Genomic DNA, 10804 nt, shown 5'->3' on the forward strand with positions numbered 1-10804 from the left:
GGTCTGGCAATGTACTGTATTCTTTTTGCATAGGTAGAATGTCATTGCAAAATAAACACAAGGGTGTGCCATCTACTCTGGTACCAAAATATTCTGCTTCACTGTGCCTTAAAAGCACAGTGACAGGATGGATATGCACTGGTAATTAAAAGAAATAAAATTCACAATACCATACGTATAGTTGTCAAAGTGCATTTAGTTACAACCACATCACTGTAACTTGTAGTGCATGGAACAGCAGTAACAAGCAATGAAAGCACCCTATACAAGCCCTTATCACAGCTCACTCTTGTGGCACCAAAGCAGCAAGACAATACATGAAGTGTGACTGTTCCAAATAAATCTTTATTTATGGACACTGAAATTTAAAGTTCACATAATTTTTGTATCACAAAATACTTTGCAACCATTTAAAAATTATAAAAAACCATTCTTAGCTCAGGGACTGTACAAAACAAGAAGAGGGTTGCATTTGGTCTGTGGGCAACTGCCACCGTCTGGTCTATAGGACGATGCCCCTTGCAGGTGTGAGCCTTGTATTTCTGGCCTGAGGATACCAGCAGTCTGCAGCAGTCACAGCAGAAGCCCACTGCCCGAACTGCGGAAACTGCATCGGCCTTTGGGCGAACAGCCTAAGCTGTACCGAGGCTTTGGAATTCACTTTAGCACGGCCTATCCCAATTGTCTCACATGGCGCACCAGCCAGGTCACAATCTTGTCATCAACAGTCTTAGCTGCCTTGGGTATCATTACATTGCATCCCAAAGGAGACTTGTGTGGAGCAATTAATTTGCCCGCCATCCCTTCTTATGGCCAATGCACAGCTTGTAAAACAGCTGGTTTTCCCAAAACTATGGGTTAATCCCTTTTTTTAATTAAAAGCAAAAACCTTTATATTATAGCAACATATATTCAACTAAAGATCTCCCAGTTTAACTTTCAGAGTGCAATTCAGTAGTCTTAATTACATTCACAATATTGTGCTACCATCACATCATCCAAAACCTGTTTTTTTATCACCTCAAATAGAAATTAAGCAATAATTCCCTCCCCTCTCTGCCCCTGGTAACCTGTAACCTATTATGTGTCTCTAAAATTTGCATATTCTAGGTATTTCATATATATGAGAACATACAGTGTCTTTTTTGGCTGGCTTATTTCATTCAACACGACGTCTTCAAGGTTCAACCATGTTGGAACATGTATCAGAACCCCATTCCCTTTTATGATTGAAAAATATTCCACTGTACTTACTAGTACATATCCCTGCATAAATTTGGAAAAACCAGGAAAAGAGCAAAATAACCTATAATTCTACACCATTAGAATTTTGATGTATATTTTTCCATTTTTTTCCCTGGCTTTTCTCCTACAAAATGTGAAAATCAAACCCATACTATTTTGATGATTATCTTCTGAAGATCTTAAATCTCGTGTCCAGAATGTTTTATAATCCACCACCTCAACTCTGTTACTTAATTTCCATAGCCACCTCATGCTAAGGATGCACTCACCCTCTAAACAGCCCCAGAATTATTTGGTGGAAGATTGGGGAAAAAATTATCAGTTCATCTTGCCATACACTTGTGCACACATTTGAGTGTACATGTTCCTTGGGGAGATAAAACAAGTCAGACTTATGCCCCGGTGATGAAATTCATCTAATGCTTTCCTAGAGGGAGCATCCAGAGGCAATCAGAGGGACATCTGGAAGCACAGTTCAGAGATGGGTCAAAAGGGAGGTAATTTTCTTATCCAATCATTCAATAAATCTACATTGGGAAGGAGATTTGGTTCAATGGCTAGAGCATCCGCCTACCACATGGGAGGTCCAAGGTTCAAACCCAGGGCCTCCTGACCTGTGTGGTGAGCTGGCCCATGCACAGTGCTGATATATGCAAGGAGTGCTGTGCCATGCAGGGGTGTCCTCCGCATAGGGAAGCTCCATGTGCAAGGAGTGCACCCCATATGGAGAGCTGCCCTGCACAAAAAAATTGAGCCCTGCCCGGGAGTGGTGCCACACAGGGCGAGGTGACACAGCAAGATGACAAAACAACAAAAAAAGCAACACAGTTTCCCAGTGCTACATGACAAGAATGCAAGCGGACACAGAGAGCAGACAAGTGGGGGGGATGGGGGAGGTGGGAAGGGGAAAGAAAAACTGAATCTTTAAAAAAAATAAATTTATATTGAGCACCTTCTGTGTGTCAGGTACTAGTCTAATCTGCTCTTTAGCATGTTGAGAAGGCTTTTACTTTCTCAACATGCTTGTATTTCAAGACTCCCAAGTCCCACTTACAAACAAATAAAAGTGTATTTGATGGTCACTAGTTGAATCTTGAAATATAATTCCACACTGATAACAGATACAAAATGTTCATTTTTAATCCATGCTAGCCCATCAAAAACTAGTTTAACATTACTGGTAATAATAAGTTCATATACACATACATGAATCTGCATTAATACTTGGATTATGTTCTCAGTCAGTAGTTTAATTTAGCTTCCCATTTCAACCATCTGATGTTGAACTCTTAATACCCTTACTTATAAAATGTGTACTGCCTGACCCAGAGAACTATGTAGGTGGGAAACAAGCCTGGTGGTCTTTATTTGGTGGTTACAACGAAGACTACAGTTTATACCAACAGTTGTGACCATTCTCTCCAGGCAGGATAACCAAGGACAATATGAAACCTGCAAAGGAAACCGGAGACGTCCAAAAGGTTAAAAAGGCCACGCTGCTGTGAGTTGGTATGCAAGGGGAGGCAAGCCAGAATTACCATTACTTTTCTTATTTATTTGAGCCAAGAGTATGTTTTTCCTCTGAAAAGCTTGCCAACAGCTGCATGTCACTGTATCTAGTAACATTTAAAGAACGAAGCCCTAATAAAAAAAAGCACATTTTCCAGAAGAAACTGTATACACAATGTATTCAGAGTCACTGTTTGCTTTTTCTTCGTCTTTTTTTCCCTGAACGTGTAGGTGTCTTAGTCTCTTGTGTTTCTTCTTTTGCACTGGATATGGGTTGTTTGAAAACTATTTCATTATCTTCATCATCATTCATTTCAGCCACTTCAGATTTTCGCCTCTCCAAAAATGTTGGTGTGCAAACAGGTGTGGGGCCCTGGATTCAACAAGTAAAAGATTACGGTACAGAAATGTGGGATGATACTTAGAATAACTTTACCCAAGAATACCACCTCCCTTCTACTTTTATAAGTTGTGCTATTGTTACTTCAGGGCTGCTTCTATCTTTTGGGGACACAATCACGTGTAATAAAGAACTTAGATGCTAATCAAGTTCAGTATGGAAATTCAAAATTAATTGGAATATGAATACATTCCATTATGATTATGGGGCTTGGGGTAGAAAACTCTAAGCTTACTTTTTAAAAAATAACAGCAAGTTTCATCTCTCCCTCCTGAATCACTCTGCTGAAAAGTACAAGCCACAATAAGCTCATGACGACTTTTGCTAAGTTCATTGTATTTGTGAAATCACCATTAAGGATTTACCAGAAATGTCACAAGTCAAGATTAAATCAGAAATTTTAACAAAGCATTAATAGTTTTGAAACTGCTTTTCCTCTTCCAAGTTATTTCTATACTACCGGTGCCCAGAATACCTGGCTATCTCCAGTGTTCTTAGGAGTATTAGGGGTTCCAGGAACCACTTGTTTCTTCTTGCTTGGGAAAAGCTGCAATAAATTTAAAAAGACTTAGGACTCTGCGCATGTATTAGTTATGGTAGTCTTGAAGAGACTTTACTATTTCTTTCTCCAACACCTGGTATGTAATATGATAGAAGAAATTTTACCTGGCCTTTCGTAGATTTCTGAAGAACAGTGTTTGAAGCATTTTTCTTCTCTTTCCGTAAAATCTTAAACAAACATAAAGAAATTATAAACCTATAGTCTCAAATCTTTCCTTTTCTAACGTACCATTATATCCTTATACATTCCAGTAAAGTCTCCCTAATGACTGATCATTTCCAATTTAAAAGCAAAACTCAAAAATACAATGAATGGTCTTAATAAAGGAAAAAAAAGGGGGGGGGGAGGGGCAGCTGAGGAACTGGCAGAAGCTGTTCAGGTTGAGAAGGTCAAAACCTGGAGCTTGTCATACAGAATCCTGGATGAGGAAGGTGGAAATAGATGTAGAAAATGTGAAAAGGCAGGCCCTGGATAAGTCCTGTCCTGGTTAAGCTCAGGACTGTGGCAGTGAAGCAGGCCTGTTTTTCCTGAAAGTAACAGGCCACAGGAAAAGCACTTCTCGAACGCGTTTCCAAGCTTCACCGTCTCAGCTCCTGAATGGTTCATGAATAACTGTCTTCTCGGAACCCTAATGAGCTGCACTCCGGGTTTTCAGTAAGAGCTGCAAACAGCTTTCCATTAATTCTGGCAGTCATATCTTAACACAGCAATCTGGGAGCATTGTGGTTTTTGGTTGAATCAGATCGTGGAAGTTTTACAAATCAGGTAACCTCTTTAAGGAGTTTCCTCTTTTGCATAATGGTGATAACAGGACCTGCTCTGACAGCTTTTAGGAAAAACCTAAAATGCAGTGTTTTGTTTAAAAAATTTAGTAAAAACCTAGCACTGGCCATATTCTTTACATACAACCATAACAAGATGTAGATTACATGTAATATCTAGTGAGGTAAAACCCCATTCTCTATCAAAATAAACCCACAAAAAATATTTTCTGAGGGAATATTTACCAATGAAGGAAAATCATAGTTTATTCCTTTTTGAGCTAATTTCTTCCTCAGTAGTTTTTCTTTGTTTTTAAATCGCTTTTCCATCTGTAGCTTTTCTATTAGTGTCCGTTTCTTATTATATCGTTTCACTGCTGGATGTGATGGCTTTGCAAATGGAACATCCCAGTCTTTAAAAAGTTCTTCGTGTACTTTTTCAGAAGGCATAAACTCACCTGTATTTTTAAGAAGTAATAATAATAAAAAAGAAAAAAATTATATCCAATTGGGAGGAAAGGGATTTTATTAACTTTAGAATTCACCAAATATCATTTGTTCCCCAGAGATCATTATTAAGATGATATGGCTGATCTCTTATTAGTGTGATAATAAAGGAGCCAATTCTTACCTGCAGTTAGTTAATGCTTTAGGGCAAAGTACCAAAACCCACAAATTTGGAACCAATTTTGCTGTTTTTCTAAAGTCACCTACACCTAGCATTCATCTTTCACATGGCTGATCCTTTGAGGCCACCTACCCAGCCCGTTCCTTCCTGGCAGGAGGCAGGTTTTAATGTATGATGACCCCAGCCGGGCTCCTCAGATTCTTGCTCATGAAATGCATGGGAACTGGGCAGCTGCGTGAGCAGATCCACATGAGCTGGGCATCTTGGATGGCCATACCCTGCCATGGCACAAGGAGGACAGAAACGGAGCTCTGCCTCCTGAGGCCTGAGGGTCCAGTGAGAATGCTGCTGATACCCTCTGGCAATGCAGAGTTGGTGGCTCTTCCTTCTGCAGGGCTGACTTCTAATTTGGTGTTATCACTCCTCCTTGATTCCTTACAAGCAGCTTCTCTGTTTGTGTAACAGCAACAGCCAATATCATTCAGATACCACTGGCTCTGAAATGTGAACTCCCTTCCTTTAGTGTTATCCTATCTAGAACCTATAAATGTTCCTTACAGCCCTCAGGATAAATTCTAAACACCTTAACCTAAATCATAAGACCTTTAATAATCTGACCTACTGCTTACATCTTCTGTCTGTCTCTTGCTACTAGCCTCAAATTCCTCACAGGCAAATACTGTTAATCACCTCTGGCTTGGCACTTGTTGTTCACTGAAGTCATGACTATTCTCAATCTTCAGCCCCACCCCCTTTACCTGGCTCATGCCTATTTAATCTTAAAGTTTCAACCAAAATACTTAATATGGCAAGCCTTCCATGTGTCATTAAGAGTGGTGTAGCCACTCTTCCTAAGTCCCAAAGTAATTTGCCCTGATTGTGTCTTGGATTTAAAAAATTTCCAATTAGACTCTGTCTGAAAAATGCGCTGAAATCCTTGTACCGTTCCTTAAGGGAACCATCCCAGAGATGAAGTAGGATGCCCAGGCAGCAGAGCACAGCCACCTAGCAAGCAGCAGGGGGCATCCCTGCAATCCTGCCGTAAGACAGATTACTTACACTTCAAGAGCCTTTCACCGAAAAGGTAGTTGTTCATTGTTTCAGCAACTATCTTGGCGACATCATCAGACTCGAACTCCACAAAGGCATAACCTTTGCTATTTCCAGTCTGTAATGGAAAATCCACAAGTGGGCCAATTAAATTCTCATGCACCATTAAAATCCTTACTAAAAGGTCATTATCTTAAATACTATAAATTAATTCAATTATCAAATGACATGACAACTTTAATTTCAATTTCAACTCACAGATTGGAACCTGGTATGAGAAAAGACCCCAAATAGCCGATGTCACTATCAGATTATTTATATATTCCAAATACCCAGGAAATCGTTTGATGGTGCACAAAGAATTAGGCAATAAAATTCCCATCTGTTACATAAGAGCTGAGAAGAAACTAACTCCTCAGTACTTGCCGGCTCATCAGAAAAACACTGCACATTTTCACGTTTATCAGCAACTGGCCTCCTTCATAGGTCCTGCCTGGCCTCAGCACTCCTTACCAAATGAATTTTCTCATGATCTCAGTAACAAGTGTGTGGGTACTGAAGTTCCAATGCCCAGATTCTCAGACTGAGAAGTAATGTTTATGCTCTTTAAACCTCGGTTTTTCACTCTACATAAAATAACTACTGCCATAGGGCTGTTATGAAGATATGAAATAATCATAAGAATTCAACATGACGTCTACTAAGTAATTAATGTTACCTATTAATAGTGATGATAACTAGAAATATTCTAGTCTTGCATTAAAGAAGAAAATTGTGACTACAGATCAAAATCGATGACGTGATTCTGGAGAAAAGAAACCACTTCAAAGGGGTTACACAGATTACAGAATCTAATTCCTGGCGCACCAGGAGCATCCAGCTCAGACATTCAAGGAAACATTAAATTGCTTATTAAAAAAAAAAGTGACAGAGATGGATGAATTGGGAGCCAGGAGGCTCATTCCTAACTCCAGCTACGGCACCAACTGGTAACTTGGATATGCCTGAGTCTACTTATCTGTAAGAGGAAGATTTTGATAAAAATGAAATTGCCTCAAAAACCACTCCACAATCACAACTTTTTTTTTTTAAAGACTTATTTGTATTTATTCCTCTCCCTTCCCCACCCCACTGTCTGCTCGCTGTGTCTGTTTGCTGTGTGTTCTTCTGCGTCTGCTTGCATTATCCTATGGCACTGGGAAACTGTCTCTCTTTTTTGTTGTGTCATCTTGCTGTGTCAGCTCTCCGTGTGTGCGGCATCACTCCTGGGTGGGCTGTGCTTTTTTCACGCAGGGCGGCTCCCTTTGCAGGGCGCACTCCTTGTGCGTGGGGCACCACTACACAGGAACACCCCTGCGTGGCACAGCACTCCTTGCGAGCGGCAGCAGCACTGCACATGGGCCAGTTTACCACACCGATCAGAAGGCCCTGGGGATTGAACCCTGGACCCTCCATATGGTAGACGGACACTCTTATCAGTTGAGCCATGTCTGCTTCCCAATCTCAACTCTTAACAGAAAGGAAAGATGGAGGTGTGGAAGGAAGGCACTGTAAAATCCAACCCAGTCTACCACCACTGTGAACCGACGTGAATCTTTTGAAAAGGGATTTGTAAATACATAATTAAGTGTTAAAAAAGTATTAACACTTTTACCCAGCAATTCCAAGATAGTGGAAATACCAAGCAAATAGTCAAAATTCAGATGGGGTGGAGAAGGTAGCTAAATTTCCTATCCAATAGTGCTGAAAATGGTAAATTTTATGCCTCTTCTCAATGAGAGAACTTTCTAGAAGGCAACGGGGCCCGAACTCTTCAAAAAAGCCAAAATCAAGAAAAACAAAAAGGTTAGGGAAAGAATTCTAAAAATAGCTATAGACATTTTTTGGGACAAGTGGGAAACGTCAAGATGGGCAGTATATTAATTTGTGGTTCTATAGCCCATCTTTTTTCTTAGAAAGTTTATGATAAAGTATCTAGGGGCAAACTATCATAACTGCCCTGTTCTTTCAAATGGTTCAACAAAACAGAAAAAAAGTGTGTCTGTGTTTATATAGCTGCGCAGAAAGATGAAGCCAACAGTGTCAGGACGGTAACAAGAATCCAAGGGAGAGGGGCATAGGGGCGCTCATGATACTCTTTTTGCAACTTTGCTGTAGACATGAACAGTTTCAAAATACAAAGCTGGTGGTGGGGAGGGAGCAACGGTTGCATATGGAAAAACGTTTACAAAATAATGCCCCACAAAAGATAAAAGACAACAACAATAACAAAAACGGACAAAATATTTGAGGAGCCAATTCACAGAAGAGGGCATTCCAATGGCCAATAAATAACAGACTCTCGATCTTGAGTAAGAACAAGGCGGACGTAAAGACCACGGCTCTCTCTGCTCAGTGCTCCTGAGTCTATGCTGTAAAGCAGTGTATTTTACACTCACTCAGATTTGACTTTTGGAGGATGAAAACACCAATTTAGTAGATCAGAAATTTCTCTAGGGTAGTACTTTGCAAACTTCCGACTCACAATAAGAAATTTTATAGCACAAGGCAGCACATATATATACTGTGGAATTATAACTGAAATAAAAGTTATGAAATAATACTTGATCTTATATTGTGTGATACACTTTTTCTATTCTATTCAATTAAAAAAAATACCTTTACAAACTGATGAGCAATAAAAACGCATGAAAATGCTCTGTAAATTGTCAAGGATTAAACACATTTGAAAAACAAGAGAATAATGCAATTACAGAAATTTTACCTTTTTACTTCTGGACAGTCTGAGTCTTGTAACAGTACCAAACTGGGAGAAATACTCCCGGAGCTGGGGTTCGAAAAGGCCTCGAGGTATGTGGCCCACATAGACTACTCCAGGAGTAAGTTTTTCTTGCTAAAGATATAAAGAGCAAGTAAATAAATATCTTTTAAATTAAAGCATTGTAATAAAACTGGCAAAACTCCCAGCTCTAGGTTTACCTCAGCTTTTAAGTTCAAAGAGGCCAAGAACCTACTTTGTCTTTCCCCTTATTGCAGCTGTAATTTAAAAACTAGCTGGTTCACGTCCACCTCCCCAACAGGACAATCCTCAAAGTGACAATGATCTTCCCAGCCTTAAATACCAACACGAACATAATCTAAAAACTCAGTAACTGTATACTTAAATCTTTGAAAGTGTCATTTTAAATATAAGGCCCAGAGAACTCCATATACATGTACCGCGCTTTGTTCCCTTCAATCTTTCACGTAGCTCACTGCTCACTCGCATCTAACCAAACAATTTCAAGAAGTCTTTCCCAACACAGACCTTTCAGCCTCTCAGCCACTGGGCCCTCACTTCCTGGAATAACTGTTTTCCAAGAGTGCATTTTATGCTAAAAATCAAATTATAAACTTGATGCCAGGGGCCCTAGTAAGCAAGAAGGACTTGGTAAACACTCTTTTAAGATCTCCAAAATCAACAACTGGCCGTCCAAACCTTTCGAACGGTGAACGGCATGTCTGAGGCTCCCATTTTCAGGGACAAGCCTGAGGCGTGAGAGCTCTAAACCTGGGTTTATCTGCGGTAAGGAGGGCCATTCCCACCAGCTGGCTCCCTTTTTCCTTCTCTTGCGTCAGCCCCAAACCTGCCTCTATTTCCACACGCCGGGCCCTAGCCCGCTGCGCGCAAACACCACCACTTCCGACGAGCGTCACCTCCACGCCTAGGCGAAGCCTTGACCTCCACCTCGAGCTGGAAGCCTCGGCCCACAAGCTCACGAGGTGGGTCCCGCGCACGGCACAGTGCCCAGCGGGACACCCGGGCAGGGGCCGAGGCGTGAGCGGAGCCAGGCGCTCTCGGCCGGGGACCGCGCGGCGCCCCCTCAGTCGCCTCCCCTAGCATTTCGGCCGCGGGGCCGCTCACCTGGGTCGCACGCTGGCGGACCTGCGCCACCTGCTTCTGAAACTGCGCCTGACCCCGCGGGTCGAGCGACAGGAGCGGCTTGGCCGGGCCGGAAAACTCCGCCATATCCAAATCGTCAGGGCCACGCGGCCCTCCCGGAAGCGCGGCGCCAGCAGCCGCCCTCAGCGGAAGTGGAGCCTGCGGGGCGGGGCGGGGAGGGGCGGGGCGGCGCGGGGCGGGGCGCGGCGGGCTCGGGCGCCCCCTGCCGGCGCGGCGGCCCCCGCTGGTGCTCTCACCGTTTCCATCCGCCCAAATTGGCAGAGGGTCACGCCTCCTTTTTGCCCGCCAATTTCAAAGGTGCATTAAAAAGAATCTCCGGAACAATACCCGTGCCCTCGAGGTGGGCTACGTTGTTCTTTCCTTCTCTCGTTTGGTTTTGGAGCCCCGCAAACGTGTCCCGGCTGCTACCCTTGGGGGATTACAGACCCGGGGTGCGGCCTGGAGGGAGAGCGCGGGCTGAGGACGCGACACCTCCCGGGGAGGGACACGTGGTGGCCAAGCAGGGCCTCCCAGGAGACAAACGAACTGGGCCTGGAGGCTGCGGGAAGCCCAGTGTGAGGAGCTGGAAGCCAAGCCCAGGCAGAGGGGACAGCGCGGGGGGGCGGGGAGAGCGCGGGGGGGGCAGCCCGGGCGGGGGAGAGCGCGGGGGGGGGGCAGCGCAGGCGGGGGAGAGCGCGGGGGGGGGGAGGACAGCGCGGGGGGGAGG

General features: G+C 43.1%; 1 protein-coding gene across 1 annotated transcript; it reads right to left on the reverse strand.

Moving 5' to 3' along the window:
* Positions 1-325: 325 nt before the first annotated feature.
* Positions 326-10239, reverse strand: NIFK (nucleolar protein interacting with the FHA domain of MKI67). Its single transcript, XM_004460741.4, has 7 exons — positions 10060-10239; positions 8920-9048; positions 6165-6273; positions 4724-4935; positions 3821-3883; positions 3630-3701; positions 326-3127 (listed from the first exon to the last, which is right to left on the reverse strand). The coding sequence occupies exons 1-7, from the start codon at positions 10162-10164 to the stop codon at positions 2942-2944; spliced, it is 876 nt and encodes a 291-aa protein (XP_004460798.2). The 5' UTR covers positions 10165-10239; the 3' UTR covers positions 326-2941.
* Positions 10240-10804: the final 565 nt, after the last annotated feature.

Source organism: Dasypus novemcinctus, chromosome 7 (genome assembly GCF_030445035.2).
Source record: "Dasypus novemcinctus isolate mDasNov1 chromosome 7, mDasNov1.1.hap2, whole genome shotgun sequence".
Taxonomy (NCBI): Eukaryota; Metazoa; Chordata; class Mammalia; order Cingulata; family Dasypodidae; genus Dasypus; species Dasypus novemcinctus.